The sequence below is a fragment of the Coturnix japonica genome, chromosome 19 (assembly GCF_001577835.2).
Source record: "Coturnix japonica isolate 7356 chromosome 19, Coturnix japonica 2.1, whole genome shotgun sequence".
NCBI lineage: Eukaryota > Metazoa > Chordata > Aves > Galliformes > Phasianidae > Coturnix > Coturnix japonica.
The window spans coordinates 3,613,252-3,632,805 of record NC_029534.1 but is presented as its reverse complement, the minus strand read 5'-3'; the positions used below and the strand labels follow the sequence as shown (position 1 = coordinate 3,632,805).

At 54.9% G+C, this 19,554-nt stretch overlaps 1 protein-coding gene across 1 annotated transcript; it reads left to right on the top strand.

The window, feature by feature from the left end:
* Window positions 1–409: 409 nt before the first annotated feature.
* Window positions 410–18,157, top strand: TMEM132E (transmembrane protein 132E). Its single transcript, XM_015881034.2, has 9 exons — window positions 410–741; window positions 9,088–9,994; window positions 10,208–10,348; window positions 11,699–11,891; window positions 12,188–12,331; window positions 14,857–15,062; window positions 15,641–15,920; window positions 16,000–16,191; window positions 16,821–18,157. The coding sequence occupies exons 1-9, from the start codon at window positions 669–671 to the stop codon at window positions 17,844–17,846; spliced, it is 3,162 nt and encodes a 1,053-aa protein (XP_015736520.1). The 5' UTR covers window positions 410–668; the 3' UTR covers window positions 17,847–18,157.
* The last annotated feature ends 1,397 nt before the right edge of the window (window positions 18,158–19,554 follow it).

Sequence of the window (19,554 nt, the reverse complement as noted above, 5' to 3'; positions counted from 1 at the left end):
TTTTTGGTGTTTTTCTTCTTCTTCTTCTTTTTTTTTAATTATCCTTATTATCGCCTTTTTTTTTCTTCCCCCCCCTCCACCTCCCATTTTACTCGAGGTGGGAGCGCTTTAATTCCTATTTTCTTTTTGGAAGGCTGAGATTTGGACGTCTTATCTGTCTATATTATTTTTATTGTGCACTGGGGGGGCTGGCGGCTCGCTAGCCCTGCAGCATCATCCTTCACCGGCACAGCTTTGATTTGCTTTGATTTTTTCATCGGGGGGGGGGGGGGGGTCCACGTGCTCTTCTCCCCCCTGGATCCTGAAGAGGAAGAAGAGGAGGAAGAAGAGGGGGGGGACCCGCCTCCGGCTCGGAGCCCTCCGCGGGCGCTGGGGGGGGGCTGCGGCAGGCAGGGGTGGGGGGGCCGGGGATGGGGTGCTCTGCGCTCTGAGCTGAAGGGGGGGCGGTTAGTCCCCTCTTTCCCCCCCCCACCCCCAATCCCACCCTTGGCTGCTGCCGCCGGTTCGCACGTGGTTGGATTTAGGGGATTTCTGCGGGTTTTTTTTGGTGCTCGGTTTGGATTTTTTTAATTATTATTTTTTTAAGCGGGGGAATAGAAGGGGGGCTCAAGGCCTGGCTGCCCCTCTCCCTCCTATCGCTGTTCCCCCCCCCCTCCCAACGCCTCAATATGGGCTCTCTGGAGAAGATGCTCCCCGGGCCGGCCGCTCTGCTCTGCTGCCTCTGCTCGCTGCTGCTGCCCGGTGAGTGCTGCCGGCGCGGGGGGGGGGGATCACCAATCTGTGTGTACGTTCGTGTGTCTGCATCCCTGAGGGGGTTTCTCCCCTCTCTGCCCCCCATCCCAGCAGCCTCTGCCCCCTCTGTGCCCCCTGCATTCCACAGCCCCCACCTTCCCTTCACCCTGTGCCCACCTCCCCCCGAGCAAATGGGTAAAGATTAAGACTTTTATTCCCGGCTTAATAAAATGACAGATTGCTTCTGAGCGCTGCTAATGGGCTGTTTGCTGGGTGGGTGAGGGGGGGGATGGGGGGCAAAGGGGATACATCTCCCAGCCCCCCGCCCCCCATCCTCCCCCACCCATTTCATTCCTGATGCAGACCGGGGTGCCCCCCCCCCCATCCTCATCCCCATCCCCATTTGACCAAGGGATGCTTTGCATCCTGCGCCAAGTTGGGTGCTGAGAGTCACCGCTGTGCCATCATATAGGGTTGGGGTACGGTGCAACCTCCTCTCTCCCTCTGATTTGTGCATTTCAAGGTAGGGGTTCCCAGCTGCCTCTATGGGGGTAGGAAGGGGGAGCAATGCCTGCTCTCACTTTCCCTGAGTTGCATTCAAATCACAGCCATTACCCCATGCTGTGCCCACTGGTGACATCCTGGCCTGCCCCAGTGACAGCTCTTGGGGTAGGGGAACCTGCTGCCTGGGGTGCGGGGGCTTTATTAGGGTGTGGCTCTTTTGGGGTGGTTTTCCTATAGAAGCAACTCCTGCAAATGCACCAAGCAAAGCTGCAGGAAGCGGGGAGCTGCTGGAAATTGTGGGTGCTGTGCACACCCCGTGCTGTGAGCTTGGGGTGTCCCTAAGGGATGCACTGCTGCAGCCTTGGGGTGTCTGGATCGTGTTCCAGCATCCCATGGACAGAGCACTCTGGGGCTTTTCTGAGCATCTGCAGCCCCTGAGGCTCCCGGGGAGCAAAAATGATCATCAGGGAGGGGAGACACTGAGAGTGCTGCAGGAAGCAGGCAGGGGTTGTATTTTTCCTTTAGCCCCCCCTGTACCCCCTCCCAAAAGGCTCCAGGCGCAGCTCTGGCAGCACAGCTTTGCCCTGCTGACCCCACAACTTCACACAGCACCTTTGGGTGCTGTTCCCCCCTGACACCCCAAAAGTAGGTGCAGAGCCCCGGCATTCTGCCTTATGGGGAACAACAGGTATGAGATGGGCAGCCAGCAGGGAAACGTGCTCATCCTCCCTCTTGAATTTGCCTTTATGAGATGCAGACGTCTGGATCTGGCTTCCCCACGGCACCGCAGGCGGCCGTCAGCCCCGCTGCCAGAGGAATGCTCTGCGATGGGAAATCTCCTGTGCCCACATTTCCTGTGCCCACGCAACGCAGCCCCTTTTCCCCATCTCCTGCTGGGGGTCCTTGAGCTCCCTGTTGCTCCTCAGACCAGCACGGTGGGCACATGTAGCCCCTCAGTAGCCCTAAGGGACCAAGGGGACCCTAAGCTAGGACTGCTGTTTAGGGTACTGGAATCCCTGCAAGGCACCAGCCAACACTTAGGGCTCATTTCGTGCTGCTGTGGCCTTTCTTAGATAAATAAAGGCTTGCAGGGAGCCAGAAAGAGTGGCTGAAGGCTCCTCATTCCCTTATCCTTCCTTGTGGGATGCTTGGGGTGGCTGCTGGGGTCAGCGCACGGCCATGCAGAGCCCTTCTCTCTTGGTGAAGGAGTTATTTTTATTCCCTTTACAATGATTATTTCTTGTTATTTTTAATACCTCTATGGCCGCTTCACCCCTTGGTGTTCCCTTCTTTTTTGGGAGACCCACTTGACCGTGTCCCCCCCAACCAGCAGCTGCCAGAATAAGGATCTTGGCATCCCACATCCCGGATCGGGGCGGCCCCGGGGCTGCATGAGGGTATTGCGGAGGGACGGAGCTGGCAGCTCAAAGCCAGAGGAGCTCTTTGGGGTTGCGGCACAGCAGGGATTCACCTGGTGTTGTGCTTGTGTTGGTTTAGATGCTGTCCGCTCTCCCTGCTGCTCACCGAGCCCCATCCCTGCTGTGTGCCTCAGTTTCCCCTCTCACTGGGTGGTGGGCACAGAAATGTGGTGTTATTCAGTGGGGGGAGCGTGTACCACCATCCCATTGGCAATAGGGTTGGGGCCACGTCGATCTCCCTGCATCTCCGACCCCATAATTCCTAATGTGACAGGATCCCATGTGTGGGGCTGGGGGTGGAGGATGTGTCCCAGCCCCACAAGGGCACACACCGCCTCCCATCCCCATGTGGGCTCGGAGCATCCCCACCTTTGGGATATTTCAGACCAGCAGGTGGAGATATGCCATAACTCGCTGTTGAAATAGGGAAAATGCAGCTGGCGTTTGCTCACTTGAATGGGTGCAATCCCTGAGCACACCCAGCACAGCCCAGAGCAGGCAGGGAACAGCAGGACCACGGTGCTCCTGTCTGTTAGAGGGATGTAGCCCCCGAGCAGGACTGAACCAGGCAGAAAGCAGCAACCCCAGGCCCAACCCCAGGCGTTGGCTCCAGGCTGCCCTTGTGTGACCCCAGCTGCTCCCCATCACCTTTTCTTCCCCTTGAATTTGGGGTTGAACTGTTGCCTGCTGTTTAACCCAGCAACAGATGAGGCCTTTTTTACTGGTGCAGTGTGCCTTGATAGTGTGCATCAGCCTGTGTGCATGAGCCTGGTTGCCCCAGTAATCTGGGACCTAAGTTCCACAGCAGGAAACAGAGGCAGGGCATGGGGCAGCAGCACTCCCATACCTGGGCACTGCTCAGTGCTTCCAGAAACCTGGCTCTGTGCTTCAATTCACTGACTTAATTCCCCAGCTGTTGGAGTCCCTCCTGCCCCCCAATCCTCTCCATGAAAAACCTCAGCCCCTCTCCAGCAGAGCATCTCCTGACATTGGAATGGGCACAGAGCAGCCACCTGCTTGTCTCCTGCCCTGTGGCTATGAAATGTGGCCTTGTCCTGGGAAATACAGTGAGATGGAAGAGGGTTTGGTGTGACACAACCTGAATTTTGGCTCCTGTGAGTGGCAAAACCCAAAGGAGTGGCAGGAGGAACCAGTGTGTGCTCCCCTCCCACCCTGCGCTCATCACGGCTGCTGCAGGAGCATCCCATCCCATCCGTCTGGAAAAGGTCACTCTCTATAATCTAATTGGCATCCCTTATTATTAAATACAGGGCTTTGCTAATGAGCTGCCCCCTGGGAAGGAGGAGGTGGTGGCTGCTTCCATGGGGGGACCTCATGGCGCCAGGCTGGGTGCCTTTGGGACGGGTGTGCAGCACGGTGCCAACAGGGCACTGCTGTGGGAGGAGGCAGCTCCTGGTGCTTCCTGCCATAGGAGAGGCACAAACCCAAGTGAGGGGATTTGTTGGCCGTTGCCTCTCCCACAAAGGACCCCAGTATAGATGTGCCCTGTGCCCTGCTTTCCCAGGCTGCTGCCCCACTTGTTGCTGCCCAGGTCGATAACCCACAGCTCTCTGTGCTCTGTCCCAGGAGGATGCTGCAATCACAGCAGTTTGCTTTTCCTCCCTGATGAAGCCACCGTCTCCCGCTGGGCAGCGTTTTCCCTTCGCTGCTGTGCAATATTTGCCATGCTTGATTTTTTAATCTCTCTGCCTGAGATCTCAGATTCTTTTTGCATCCCAGCCCTGTGAGTTACTGCACCAGGTTCTGCTCTGTCCCTTGCAGGACCGACAGAAGTTCAGCATTTGGGATCGTCCCTCTGCTCTCCAGATTTCTTTTCCATGCTGGACCCCATCCCTCTTGCAGTTTGTACCCCATCCCCCCCACCCTGCTGCATCTCACAGCCCCTGGGCGTTCCTGTGGACATTCATGCTTGGGCAATCCCTCATCCTTTTTATTTTATATATATATATATATTTTCCCCACCGCCCTTTAATTCATTCCTTCATTTTTCTTCCTCCACCGCAGAGTCCCTTCTCCTTCCCGGCCCCCAACCTGTCCCCTGGTGTGATTTGTGGAAATTGCTCTAAAGTAGCTGCTGCGTAAAAGCCTTTCCTGCTCCCAGGATTTATAGCAGGCTGCGCCTGTGTGCGGCACATCCCATTTAGGCCATATTTATTTATTCCTATGGGTTTCTTCCCCCATCCCTTTGATTAGTTTCCTGGGGGAAATGCAGGGCTCAGCACTGCAGCCCGGGGCACCCAGCGTGCGCCCTGCTGGCATTGCCTTGTGTTGCTTCTTGCCACTGTGGAGCTGGAAGGGCTGCTGTACCACCAGCACAATGCTCTTATTGGGAGACTGGGGGGAGGAGGATTTCCAAGGATGCTCCCAGGCAACAGCATCTCCATCCATCTCCTTTGGAACTCTAAAAAAGGGAGAGTCAACCAGTGCCTGCACAGTCCTATATTAGACACCAAAGAATCCACCACTGCCACCTATAGGAAGATTTGGTTTCCTTTTCCCATTCATTACCCACTCAATCCCTCCCCTGGGCTGTAGAGATCACCCTTCTGGGATGGGCATCGTGCTCCTTCTTACCATGGGGCTTCTCAACACCATCACCGCTATGGGGCAGACAGAGTTGGGGACCAGGATGGCCAAGGGATTAGTGTCCCCCTGTCCCTGCAGCCTCCCGTTGGCCATCTCACTGCTGTGCGCCAGGGGAGGTGACTGTACATTTGTAACAATTATTCACTTAATTGACTTCCAATTAGCTAACGCTGGAGATGGAAGCTCGCACTGCGCCGGGGATCTTGTTGTCTTTCATGTCGCCGAAAACAATTTCCAAGGCTCCAGCTGATGGGAAGCATTTTCTGAGTTCCTCATGAGAGCTGGGCTTCCTGGTTCAGCTCCTGTCTCATTGCTGGGAGGGTTTCCCCAATCTGTGCTGTGCTACAGTGCAAAGTGGGGGTCCTGCTGCCCTGTGACCCCCCATAATCCAAACTGCCCCGAGATAGGAATGGGTACTTGAGGCTGTGGCCAATTATAGCACTGCCAGGGCTGAATCTCTGAGGTTTGGGTGGAGGTGGAATGGATGCTGCTGGCTTTGAGGTGGGACATTTGTGGTGGTGGAACCGTCCTCTTGGAACCTTAGCAGTGACCTGGAGGTGACAGCTGCACTATAGGGGCTGGGCTGCGCAGGGGCCATCTTTGGGATCTTGGACCACTAATTAAACCCCATCAGCCTTTTTGTCCCCCTGGGTGATCAGGAACTCCAAGAAGTGCCAGCAGAGCTTCAAACCAGCACAAAACCATCTGCTAGGTGCACTGATCACAATGTCAACCCCAGTCATTACATCATGGAGCTGGGCTGTGTTGGAACAGACTGGGCCACAGCCCCCAGCAACAGCCCTATTTTATTATCCAGTGCTTTTCTATCTGCTTTTCCCTAGTTAAGTGGGGATATATGTGCCGGGAGCCCCCCGCCATATCCCACAGGATAAGCTGGGATCAAGTTCCCCCCTGGAGTGTGGCTAAAGTGATCCCTATGGCAAACAGCTGGGGCTGGAGCTAAGCTGAAGCTCAGTGCTGGGTATCAGTGCTGAATAAGGGGAAGTGGAGAAGGGGGAGGAGGAGGAGGAGGAGGCTGTTCAGCCTTGGGACAGTTAGTGGGAGCAGGGATGGAGGGGCTGAGGAGCCACAACCACATTCAGTCTGACCATCAGCCTTTCTTCCCATGTGTCCATCTGTCTGATCCCAGCAGCCCCAAGCATTGATGATGGAGTTGGGTTTATCTATGGGGTTGGTTTCAGCACTGGAGACCCCCAGAAGCAACAATCTCCCTTAGCATGGGGGGCTCTTGACATCAGTGCATGGTTGTGGGTGCTGCCACATCGCATCCTGCACTGCTGTCCCCATGTGACCCCACTGCCAGCACGGTGGCCCATCTGGCTGCGTGGCTGCGGCGACGTGGGGCACATCTGGCCAGGCAGATGTGGCTGCTCGGGGGTGGGGGGTCATCGCCAGTTGTGTGTTTCTGCCTCCCTCTCTGCCCTCTGTCCCTGCTGTGGCTCAGAGTCCACCCTGGTTTGCCACAGAGGGAGCTGGGAAGGACGTGGGTGTCCTGTCCTTCTATGGGGCTGGGGGTGTCCTCAGTCCATGGGGCCCAGGCAGCCCCTGGGCTGGTCAGAGCCAGCTTTTTGCTCGTGGTGCTGAGCTGCAAGGGTGGAAGAACCATATGGTCCTCCCTGTGCCAGCCTAATAAAATCAGGAATGCAGGTCAGGCACTGCAAATCCTGTTAAATGCAGCGGGCCGGTGCAGAGTGGAGTCAGTGGCCAGGGCTTAACCCATCTGTCTCCCTAAACTGAGACAGGGGTGATGGCAGAGGTACCACCCTCACCCTCCTGGGGGCTTCTGCATTGGGACAGTCTGCTTGGGGTCCCCTGAGCTGATGGTCTTTCCTTCCTCCCTCTCTCCCTTCCTTCTGCCTACTTACTCTTTCTCCCACCAACTCCTCCTTTCTTCCACCTGCCCTTCCTCTCTTCCTTCTACCCTTCTTTCCTTCCACCCTTCTTCCATCCTTTCCATCCATTCTCCATTCTTCTCCCTGGTTCCATTATCCCTCTCCACCCATGTCTGTTTGTCTTGACCCCATGTCCTTCCTCATCCCACTCTCTATCCCTGTTTGATGCAGAGGCTGTAAGAATAAAAGCTCTGGGCTGCTATTAGCCTTGGGCTGGACGTGGCCAGCCAGACCCTGCCCTGTAGGATTAGTTTTATGGCCAAGGAGTGGAAACACCCATCACATCCCCCCTCCTGGCTACAGATTATAGCATCGTTTAAATGCATTTTGTCTGCGGAAGGAAATAGCATCTCAGGGTGCCAGCAATCCGCCTGTGCTGCACTAATCATGACCACGGCGTTAATCTGCAGCCCGGCTCATCCCCCATGGCACTGGGATCTGTGTGCATGGTGCTGAGCTTGGAGCCACACTGCCATCCCATCAGCATTGTCACCCAGGTCCCCTGTTGCTGAGGGGGTCCCCTGAGGGGTGCAGGCCTTTGGGTGCATTTCCTCTGTGGAATGTTGTAAGTATTCTCCAAACACTGGAGACTTTTAAGGGATAACAATTACAGTTTCAGTGATTCAGCATCAAGCTTCATCGTTTTGCCTGGCTCCCCATGCCTCATTCATTCTTGCAGGCATTTGTGTGGTTATCCCAGTGTAACTCTGGTCTGAGGATCTTTCCACAACTCTGCTTTTCAGCAAGGAGTCTCATGGCTTGGAAAGAAAAAAAGAAAAGGAATGGCAGGAGCAGCTGTGGCTGCACAGGGCAGGGCTGTGCTGCAGCTGACCCAGTGGTATCAGCAGCATCGGGTCTGGTCCTGAGGGTGGGACAAGCCAGTGCTCTGTAGCTATGGATGCCAATGGTGCCCCTATCAAGTGCTAATCCTGTTAAGAGATTTCCTAAGCTGTTAACCCCTGCAGCAGTTAGATCCAGACTGAGTTACAGGGCCTTGCCTCACTGAGCCATGTGCTGCAGGAACCAGCATGCCAATTGCCCCTGCATTTTGGGACCAATGTCCTCTCTTCTGCATTACCAGCAGAAAATGAGGCAGAGCTTCAAGCAGCAGCAACCCTACAGCTGTGTGGGTGCAACCACATTGATGTTGCATCTACTAAAACCCTGCCTGTGTATCCACACTCCCTCCCATGTCCCTATGTAGAAAATAGGGGTAGGAGCAATAGATTAGGCAGCCCCCCGGAGCAATCCCCCATTGGAAGCCCCCATCCAGGTGCTGTTCTGAGTGCTGAGCTGTCACATCAGAGCCTTTCACCACCCGTAATTTGGGTGCCACTGGAGGAGGCTGGAGTCACTGGGGAATGGCTGCAATCAGTGCCAGGGCTGCTTTCTGTGCGATGGGGAGCTGCAGGGAGGGGAAGCATCCTGGGAATTGCTGGCAGATGCAGATGAGAAGACCTTGAGATGTCTTCTTTGAGATGTCTGCAGTGAGGGGCTGCGGCACAAGGGCTGGTGGGTACTGGATGGGAGATGCAAATGCTGCCCATGGAGCTGGGCTTAGTGCATCCCGCCAGCTGTGGCTTGGGGCAGGGTCTGTCCTGCAGGCTCCATCAGCATGTTGGCAAAGGGTTGATGGAAATGAGGATTCAGCCTTTTATCCCCTATTCCTGCACATCTGGATCTAATTTTAGGCAGGCCCTTGACATCCTGGATGCTCCATCCCATGCCAAGGGCTGGAGATCTCACTGGGAAGCACAGAGATCCCCGAGGTTCTGGGGTGGTTAACACGAGTGAAACCCGTCTCAACTTTTGCTGCCCTTGCTGGATACTCTGGGGCTGCAGCACCTCATACGTGCTATGGGAGCTCAGAGTTGGATGTCCCACAATAACCATCCTCTCCCTCCCCTTCACAGCCCAGGCCAAGGGGCCAGCCCCCAGCCCTGAGCCCCTTGAGCCCCCTGGTGCCGCGATGCTGCCTCTAAGCTACCGCCTATCCAACACCCGCTTGGCCTTCTTCCTCAAGGAGGTGGGCACCAGCCCCCCGGCCAACAGCAGCACCCCTCTGCAACGATCCGAGCCCTTCGTTGTCTTCCAGACCAAGGAGCTGCCTGTGCTCAATGTTACCCTGGGACCCTTTAGTACGGGGTTGGTGCTGCCCAAGGAGCACCTGCAGCCTTCCAGCACCCTGGAAGTCCCCAACCGCCTCACAGTCAACTGGAAGGTGCGCGCCTTCATCATCCAGCCCCGGTTGGTGGCCAACCAGCCCGTGGTCCAAGTGCTCTTCTACGTGGCCGGTCGGGATTGGGATGATTTTGACGTCACCGATCGGTTGCCCTGCGTCAGGCTTCATGCCTTCCGTGATGCCCGCGAGATCAAGAGCTCTTGCCGGCTGCGGGGCAGCCTGGCCACCTGCCTGGTGCAGGCTGAGCTGCCTCACGCCTGGTTCCGGCCCGCTGCTGTGCCACTGGGCCGTAGGAAGGGTCCTGACGGCATGGAGGTTCCAGGTGAGAGCCAACAAGTGGAGCTCTACTACACTCTTCATGCCCCTGATGGGGCCGGACAGTGCCTTGGGGACACATCGGCATCATCCCCTCGTCGAGGGACTGGAGGGGCAAGGACTGAGGGTCCCACGCAGCACCCACTGTTGCGTATTGGTAGTGTCAGCCTCCTGCAGCCTCCCCCTGCACAGCCCATGCAGGAGCATCAGTTGGATGGCAATGTCTTCATCCGCCTGCCTGACCGGCCGCTGAAGCCAGGTGAGGTGCTGAGCATCCTCCTCTACCTGATGTCCAACTCCACGGTGGAGCACTTCACCCTCAGGTAGGGTCCTGATCCCATGACCCATGTCTGTTGGCAGGGATTGGTCGTTTTGACTGGGTTGGGTGGAGCAGTGACATCTTCACTATGGATGATGTCTCTGAGATTCAAGAGGAATTTGGGGTGAAAAGTCCTTCTGTACACACAGAAGAGTGGTGAAGATGTCTGGGGGGGTACAGGGATATGGGATCCTGCCCTGATCATGGCTCTCTGCAGGGTGAAGGCCAAGAAGGGGGTTAACCTGCTCAGCACCAAGTCGAGGAGTGGGCAGTGGCTGGTGAGCTCGGAGCTGCTGACGGGTGGCAAACACTCCACGGCCACTGTCGACGTGGCCAGGGTGGAGGGCGCCGGGCCCAGGTAACCATCGACCATACCCACTAAATCATGTCTGTCACTTCCATATCTCCACGGGTCTTGAACACCTGATGTGGGGTGCAGGGTGGTGTGGTTGGGTGTGATCTACTCCATGGCCAACACCAATGGGATGATGCCCATTCCTCATGGTTCTGGCTTGGGTGATGAAAGGCTTGAGTTGGCCAAGGAGAATCCAGGGGACAAAGTTGAGAATGATCAGAAGGTCAAAGATGAGTTAAAACCCAGAGGGTGCTCTGGGAAGGGGAGATGTGGGACTGGCCCTTGAGCACAGGGGGGCTGTTGGGGCTCCTTGAACTGCAAGGGCAAGGGGTGGACACTGGTCCAAGTCACCAGCAGGAAGGACTGTGACATACTGGGTTGTTCCCGGGTGGTAACATCTCCATCACCTGGTGCCTTCAGGAGCTGTGAGGGAAATGCCTCCAGGATCTGGGTTAGAGCAAACTGATGCTCTCAAGCTGTGCTGAAAGATGCCAAATGTGGCTATAGCAGAGAGACATTAGTGCCTGTGGCCACAAGCCACCCTCCCCACTGCAGGAATGGCCCTATGCCACCCAGGAGCCATGCACTGCAAGCATAGAGGGCTCCATCTCCTTCCCCAGCCCCCCCTCTGCCTCTGCTGCCGACTCAAATCAGCCTTGAAAGGTTAGAGACGGGAGATGAATTTAAAGTGATTACAATCACCTTTTAGACAAACAACTCGATCAAATATTAACGTAATGGAAATGATGAATGACTCAAAGCCGTTTTGCCCTCTGGGCCGTGTAAGCACAAGCATTTTGCCTCAGGGGCAGCGGGGATTGGAGGCAACCTGGTACATCCATAGCTTTGGGGTGATAATGGCCAATACTAGCAATTTTGCACTCCAGTATCTGCATCTTAAGTCTTTTCCCAAATCCAGGCATCTTTGCTCTGCCGGGGATGCTCGGGGGGATGCAGAAGACATTGGGCTTTGTTGTGCTGCTACAAGGAATCCCTTTCACTCATTATATATTTATAAGTGAGAAACTGTCTGCATCCAGCATCCCCAGATTGATGGGACTTTCTTGATGGCTGCTGCCTGCTGAGATGAGAACAGGACTATTTCAACACTTCTCACCCTGCTCCATTCTCCTGCTCCAAGGAGGCTTTTGCTGGATCTACAGGGAAAAATACTTTCCCTTTGTGTGGGCTTTCAATGGAGCAGCTGTGTTTGGGATGAGCATCATGGTGGTGACCGCTCTGGTCCCTTCATCACACAGGGGCACCCCTAAGGAGGGACCCATTGGAGATGCCCTGCATCAGGGACCATCCAGAGCACCCAACTCACTGCATCCTCCTCTGGTCCCCTGCCAGGGATGGAGAATCCTCCTCTGAGATCATGCAGCTGGATTTTGAGATGGAGAACTTCACCAGCCAGTCGGTGACACGTCGCATCATGTGGCACATCGATTACCGGGGCCGTAACCCCCCACCTGATCTGGAGAAGGTGGTGACAGAGCTGACGGTCATCCAGAGGGACATCCGGGCCATCGTGCCCCTGGCCATGGTAAGAGGCCTTGCACTTGCCTTCTGGTTTGATAGTGGGGATGGTTTATTGTCCCTTGAGGATTTTGCAGGGAGAGATGGATGTTGATGTGGTCTGTCATGCTCCTGGCTGTCTCACTAGCTCATCTGTCCCATATCCCTTTCTGCAGAATCCATATATCCATGCATCCCACTGTAGTTGTACAGGGCTGGAGCAAGAGAAGCAGGAGAGAGACCAGGGAGAACCTGGGCCCAGGGCTGGAGCATGAGAGCAGGCTGCCCTCCAATGACTGTCTCCTTTGCACCGTTTCTCCCCAGGACACGGAAATCATTAACACAGCCATTCTGACAGGCCGGACAGTGGCCATTCCTGTGAAGGTCATTGCAATTGAGTTGAGTGGTGTCATTGTGGATGTCTCAGCTATGGTGGAATGCAAATCTAACAATGAGGACATCATCAAGGTGCGTATAGGGGGTATAACTCCAATCTCCCACCCCAGGAGTGCATCCCTGCTGAGCTTCTGTGGTGGTTTCAGTCCCTCTGTGCCTGTCTGCAGAGAGAAGGCCAATGCACTTTGTCACTGTCCCCACTGAAGGCCACTGGATGCTGTGGTGCTGCTCATGCTGGCACCAGGCAGCAGCAATAACTATGGGTTATCGCAGTACTTAGCGCTGATAAGGTGAAATACTGTCGCCTTGAGATGTGAACCACACGTTTTCATCAGTGGCTTCACATGCATCTCTGGGTGATATTCATCTCCTGTGTGGGATTTAATGCTGGGTTGAGCTGTGAGGGTCAAGCAAAGCACTGGGGACAGTGGGACACAGGAGACCGGGGCTGTGTGGGATTGGGGCTGCTCCACTGAGCACAAAACACGTGCAGGCTCCCATGGCAATAATGGCCCACGCATCCCTCAGCTGACTTGGCAGAATCAGCCCTCAAACCCAGCCACGGGTGTCTATTTTTTTATCACCATACCCATTCAACCATATATATTCTTCTATCATTCTATGTATCCATCCAGCCACCCGCCTGCACTGTTCCATCACCATACCCATCCATCCATCCGCCCACCCACCCCTAGACATCGTGCCTTCTCCCAGCCCTGTCGGTGTTGGGATGTGCTCTCTACATGGGTCCCTGGGAGCCGTCAGCCCTGTGGGAGCTGGTGTCACAACCTGTTTACCCAAGTTTCTCCAACAAAACCCCGATCCATGCGATTTACAGCACCAGCTCTAATTTATGGAGGCCGGTCCTCCGCAGCGTGATAAAACACTGGAGCAATAATACACTTCAGGATGGACTCCAAGACACTTAAACTGTTTAATGTGCTGCCTTTCGACTCATAAATCTATTTACACGCTGTCCCCAGACCTGGGGGGAGCAGACACACACACACAAGCGGGGATGAATAATACATAAAGCAGCCCTCCAGCCCCGTGTGCTCTCCTTCTGCTCTCCATCCACAGCCCCATGCAATTCCTTGCTGAGTTATTTTGTGTTTGCGCTAGTGATGTGTTTCCGAGGGAGCTCTCAGTTTCCTGCTGAGATTGGGCACTATGATTACGGTGTCAGGGCTATAAAGCTGTTACATAAATCAGAGCTTACATGGTGAGATCCACTGTCTGTTACTGTGAATAATTTAGAAATAAGGAGGGACGAGGAGTGGGAAAAGGCTGCTTATCTCCATGCTGTGTGTGGTGTAGTGGTGATCGTTGCATAGACAGAATGCATCTTGGACGTGGAGGACATGGTGGCTGGAGACTGATGATCTTTAGGTCTTCCAGCCGGAGTCATTCTGTGATTCTATGACATGGCAGTGAAGGTGCTGCAGCCACCCATGAAAGCTGGTGACAGAGCGTGGGTGTGAGATGCCATCCTCATCTCCTCTATGGGCACACAGGAATGTGTTGATGGTTGGGCTAGATGAGCTTCGTTGTCTTCCCAACCTTAAGGATTCTATGACTCGGGGCATCTCCTCGTGCTCTGCCCATCCAGGGTCACGCGGTGACCTCAAGCACCACGCATATGCTGAGGGATATGCATGGGGAGATGATGTCTCCCCTTGATCCCATGCTTGAGGCTGTGCCAAGGGAGGAGCTCTGCACAGGAGCGGAGCTGTCGGCTCCTTGGCTCTCAGCCCAGGCAGACCTCAGCCTCGTTTCCCAGTGCCTTGCTGCAAATCCGGGAAGTATCTCCCAACAAGTGTACACTTCATTTAAAAGCTAATCTGCAGTCACTCCATCATCAGGACAGGGCTGATGTGCTGCTATTTTTTGTTGTCATTCCCTCTCCCCCCCCTTTTTGTTCCAACCAACAGAAAAACAAGTGGCCCCCAGAACAAGATGCTGGGGGGATTTATTAGGTAAGGTAATGCAAGCAGCATCCCATCATATTTATTGTGATAAATGGCTCAATATCCAGAGCTGGAGGATTTACCCAAAAGCTCATCTTTATTCAAATGCTGCCCTGTCAGAGCTGAGATTGTCTTTTTAGACAGCTTTGGTACGAGGACAAGGAGTAAACCCCATCAGCTGGGCTCAGGGAAAGCTGCAGGCGTGGAGTGGGAGTCCCCAGCCCAGTGCCTCCTTCCTGCTGGCTGGGAAAGAGAAGGTGTTGTTGGCTCTGTTGCACTGAGCCACTCAATGCTGTGGTGGCAACCTCTTAGCTCCTTAATTGCCTTGGATTGGCTGGTAATAAGTGGCCCCCACAGGAAGTATTTGTTTCATAGCAAATTTAACTAATGACATTTGCATAAATGAGAATTAAAGGAGGAAGAGAGAGAGGAGGTGAATGCAAGGATTCAGATGGACTCTGGAAAGGTTTTTCTGGAGTCAGTAGGAAGCACTGGGATAGTGATGGAGGTGGGCATGGGGCTGTATTCCCTTCCATGGCAGTGGTTGCTGCCTGCTCTCCCTAGCTGTAGGTGGGGGAGATTTGGGGACAGTTGTCCCATTACTCCCTCCTCATTTTCTCCTCTCCCCAGGTCTCCAGCAGCTGCGACTACGTCTTTGTCAGTGGGAAGGAGTCGCAGGGCTCCATGAGTGCCAGGGTGACCTTCACCTACGAACACCTCTCTGCCCCGCTGGAGATGACGGTGTGGGTGCCCAAACTGCCGCTGCACATCGAGCTCTCAGACTCACGGCTGAGCCAAGTGAAGGGCTGGAGGGTGCCCATCCTGCCGGACAGGAGGTGGGTGCTGGGGGCACAGCGTTAGGGGTACCCCAGGGCAAGGGAGGCAATGATAGGCTGGGATAGGTCCACAGCAGGACCTCAAGATAGGGGCATGGGATGTGCTAGAGAACACAAGGTGAAGGTAGCAGAAGTCCAGTGGTTGTGTTTTGCTTCTTAATGAGGGCAGTTTCAAAAATAATGGAACCAGACTTTTCTGCAGTGAAAACATGGATTGTGGATGCAGGTTGTATTTTTTGGATGGATAGAGGAAAATGTCACAATGAAAATGGCTGAACACTGGGACCAGTGAGGAATATTCATCCATGTCAACAGTCAAAATTCCTATGGATAAGGCTAGGAAATTAATGCTGCTTTGAGATCTAGAGACCTTCAGGTGTCCCTCCCAACTTGAGATATTTGTCCTTTCAGCTGATTAGGGGGCAGATATTTTGGCTACCCCATTTTCTGCTAAATCCCTTAGAGACCTCATGGACAACAGGCAATTTCTGACCAGGCTCCATCATGCTTTTCCCCTGCTTTGCAACACCCTGCACTTCTCCATGCCCTGCCACCTGTCTCCTGTCCCTGTCCCACAGGTCAGTGCGGGACAGTGAGCACGAGGAGGATGAAGAGGAGAGGAAGCAGAGCCGGGGCTGTGCTCTGCAATACCAGCATGCCACACTGCAGGTCTTCACCCAGTTCCACACCACGGCAGCGGAGGGCACGGGGCAGGTGGTCACCATGCTGGGACCCGACTGGCTGGTGGAGGTGACCGACCTGGTCAGTGATTTCATGCGCGTGGATGACCCACGGGTGGCCCACCTGGTGGACAGCTTCACGTTGGCAGGCAGAGAGCCAGGCACCACGCTCTTTAAGGTACCCCTGGTTAACTTTCCCCTTCCCAACAACATGGCTTCAGGTTGGCGGGTAGTGATGGTCCCCTCATCCCCTGCAGGTTGTGTCCCCACTCATGGACGCCGTGCTGGGTGAGACACTGGTGACGGTGGCGGAGGAGAAGGTCAGCATCACAGACCTGAAGGCCCAGGTGGTCTCCAGCCTCTCACTGTCCCTCCACCCTAGCCCTGGAAATAGCCACACCATCATTGCTCGCACGGCTGCCCAGCAGACCCTCAGCTTCCTCAAGCAGGTGAGGTCCAGGTTTGGGGGGGACTCAAGTTGGGATGGAGTTCTATCTAAAAAGTCCTCTTCCCACCTTAAAGTAGCTCACAAATCACAAATCTTGTCCGTGTCCATGTGGACAGAGGTATGGAGGAAAACTCATAGTTCGTAGCTCTAGTAGCCCTGATTCATGCCTTGGGAGCTGAGATTTGGGGTTTGTAGAAGTCCTGCTTATCCTGTGGGGCTGAGATTTGGGGAGAACCTCATTTGTAGAGGTCCTGCTTGTCCTATGGCCTCTACCTGGGAGCCTTGAAGCTCTGTCTCCTGAACTTTTCCTTCACACCAAGCCCTAGGTAGCAATGGGGAAGGGGTTGAGCATCAGCACCATCTGATACCAGGCCAGAAAGTGGTCTGCACCTTGTTCCAAACCCTCAGCAGGCTCTGTGTTTGGGCAACTGTGGGGAAAACTGAGGGAAGAACAGGCAAAAGAGAAGAGCTAGGTGCTGGTTGGGAGGAATAAAACAAATCGATAGGCGAATGGGTAGAGGATGAATTGCATGGGGGAAGGATGTGAAGGAGGAGGGATGGATGGAGAGATGGAGGTGCAGATGGGACTGGCATCGTGCTGGGCAACTGGTGCCTGTGTTGGTCCCGCAGGAAGCGCTCCTGAGCCTGTGGATTTCCTACAGCGACGGCACCACAGCCCCCCTCTCCCTCTACGACCCCAAGGACTACAACCTGGTGGTGAGCAGCCTGGATGAGAAGGTGGTGACGGTGACCCAGGACCGAGCCTTCCCCTTGGTGGTGGCAGAGAGCGAAGGTGCGGGGGAATTGCTGCGGGCCGAGCTGGTCATCTGCGAGAGCTGCCAGAAAACCAAGCGTAAGAGCGTGCTCTTCACAGCCCTGGCCAGTGTGCGGGTCCATTTTGGCTCTGAGGAGGACCCAACCTATGACTATGACCACGTTCCCAGCAGACCAGGGCTGGAGATGGGGTCAAGCACCACTCTGCGGGCAGAGGTGGAGAGAAAAGCGGAGCCGAGCGAGGACAGTAGGATGCCCAGTGCGTCTCACCCCACAGAGGACTTCCCCACCATCCCCACTGGCTTCGTCCAGGTGACCCGGGGGCTGACGGACCTGGAGATAGGCATGTATGCCCTTCTGGGGGTCTTCTGTCTGGCCATTTTGGTCTTCCTCATCAACTGCATTGTCTTTGTGTTGAAATACCGGCACAAACGCATCCCACCTGAAGGCCAGACCAACATGGACCACTCCCACCACTGGGTCTTCCTGGGCAATGGGCAGCCCTTGCGGGCTCACAATGACCTCTCCCCACAGCCTGAGAGCCCTGGGAACCCCCTGGAAAACGTGCAGACCTGCTGCCATGCGGACCACCACAGCAGCGGGAGCTCACAGACCAGCGTGCAGAGCCAGGTCCATGGCCGTGGGGACGGTTCCTCAGGGGGTTCCACACGGGATCAGAGTGAGGACCCCCTCAACTCACCCACTTCCAAACGGAAGCGGGTGAAGTTCACCACCTTCGCCACGCTGCCCACTGATGAGCTGGCTTACAACTCCATCCCCATCGCCGATGAGGAGGACTTGGAGTGGGTCTGCCAGGACATGGGGCTGCAAGACCCTGAAGAGCTTCACAACTACATCCGCAGAATCAAAGAGATCGCTTAACGCAGGGGCAGAGGGGACGGGGTGGGAGGGAGGGGGCTGCCACGCCGTGCCACGCCACGCCATGCCACGCCACACCAGCTGCTTCCTGGGGCCCGAGACCCACGTTGGGCTCTCTCGCAGGTTCCCTTTCGCACATCTCACATCCTCCTCACCCCATGCGGAGGCACCTCTGGGGGCTGTTTTTCTTTTCTTGCCCTTTGCCGTCTGCTTGTCCCCAGGGTGGGGGCACCAAACCTGCAGTGAGCGGGATCCACAAGGGATGCAAGCTGGGGGCTGGAGATGGATCTTAATTAAGTGTGTGCAATGGTGAATGGGATGAGATGATGCTGCGGGTCCTTGCAGTGCATGGGTTGGAGGAGGGGAGACATCCCATTGGCCCACTGCAGGGAGGTGGTGGGTGGGGGTTCCCAAAAGCCATCCACTGTACATGGGGGTTGCACAATTGCTGCACCTGGTTGCACAGTTTTGGAGGTGAGCACTGATGTGGGGGTTTGCCATCCTATGGGTTGTGCGGGGAAAAAGTGGGGGCAAAGCCTGCACCCTCACCTCAAGCTTACCACCTACTCCATGTGGGGTGGTGATGTTAATGTTTGCCATCACAGCATCCCTTGGGGACTGCCTTTGCCCTCGGGCTGCTGGTTCCTGCCCTGCCAGCACCAGGCTGGGAGATGCTGTTAGGACTTCACATTGCCCATGCAGCTCCCCTCCTGGTGGGGATTCTCAGTCCCAGCCCATTTCCCCCAGCCCACTGGGGACTCCCACAGCCAGGCTCAGCCTCCGTGGTGCCTTCTGACTGCCATAACATCCCTGGCCATTCCGCTCCCAGCCCCAAAGTCTCCCCTCGCATCACAGAGCATCCTCAGACAGGCTGACCCCAGGGGGACCACCTGGGTACCAGCGGTTGGGGTCCTACATGGGGGCTCCCAGCATCGCCCAGCGGAGGGGGAGGCGGCAGCTGGCAGCGGATTATTTCTGGATTGGAAGTTACCCACCACTGTGTCTATTTTTTTTTTTTTCTTAAATAAAAGACTAGAAAAAACTACAAACAAACAAACAAACAAAAAACCTAAAAAAAAAAAAAACCTAAAAAAAGAAAAAAAAAAGGCAATCTACAACACAACCACAAAGGAAATGAAAAGCCAAAACCAAAATGCACCATCCTGGGAGCATTGCTTGTTTCTTACACCCATTGGAATAGCAAATGCTTTGGGGTCAAAGCTGTGGATTTGGGGCCACCCCTCAAAAGTCCTCCCCACCTCAACAGCCCCATCAAAGAAGCGATGGCACAGCCAGGCCCTGTGCCTCAGTTTCCCCAGAGCACTGTGCAATGTCTTGAAAAGCTCTTAAAGGAGTTTACCATTCTGGGACTGTGGAAATTTCTCCCCTGAGAGGCCTTAAAGCTTTCCTGATAGCTCTATGCTGGTTTTAAATATACATATCCTTCTATAGAGAGAGATATATGAGGAAATTAAGATGTGCTCAAAGACCAGGTGGGTGATGCTCTCCTGTTTTATACTGTGCCCTGTTATCGAAAGGACCCAGCTCTGGCTGCTCGATAGTGATTCCATGCAGTAAAATTAATACAGCCAAATTCCTGCCTGGAGCCACCAAGCCTCCTTGTCAAATTAACATACATGAATATTCGCTTAAAATTAAAAAAAAAAAGGGAGAAGTGAGAAAACTGTTTAACAACATACACCGGATTCCT

Excerpts from the sequence above, each read along its gene's own strand:
- TMEM132E (XM_015881034.2), top strand. The coding sequence starts at position 669 with ATGGGCTCTCTGGAGAAGATGCTCCCCGGGCCGGCCGCTCTGCTCTGC. Across the intron at positions 10,349-11,698 it reads GTGGAGGGCGCCGGGCCCAG|GGATGGAGAATCCTCCTCTG; the intron begins GTAACCATCGAC and ends GTCCCCTGCCAG. Across the intron at positions 15,921-15,999 it reads CAGGCACCACGCTCTTTAAG|GTTGTGTCCCCACTCATGGA; the intron begins GTACCCCTGGTT and ends CATCCCCTGCAG.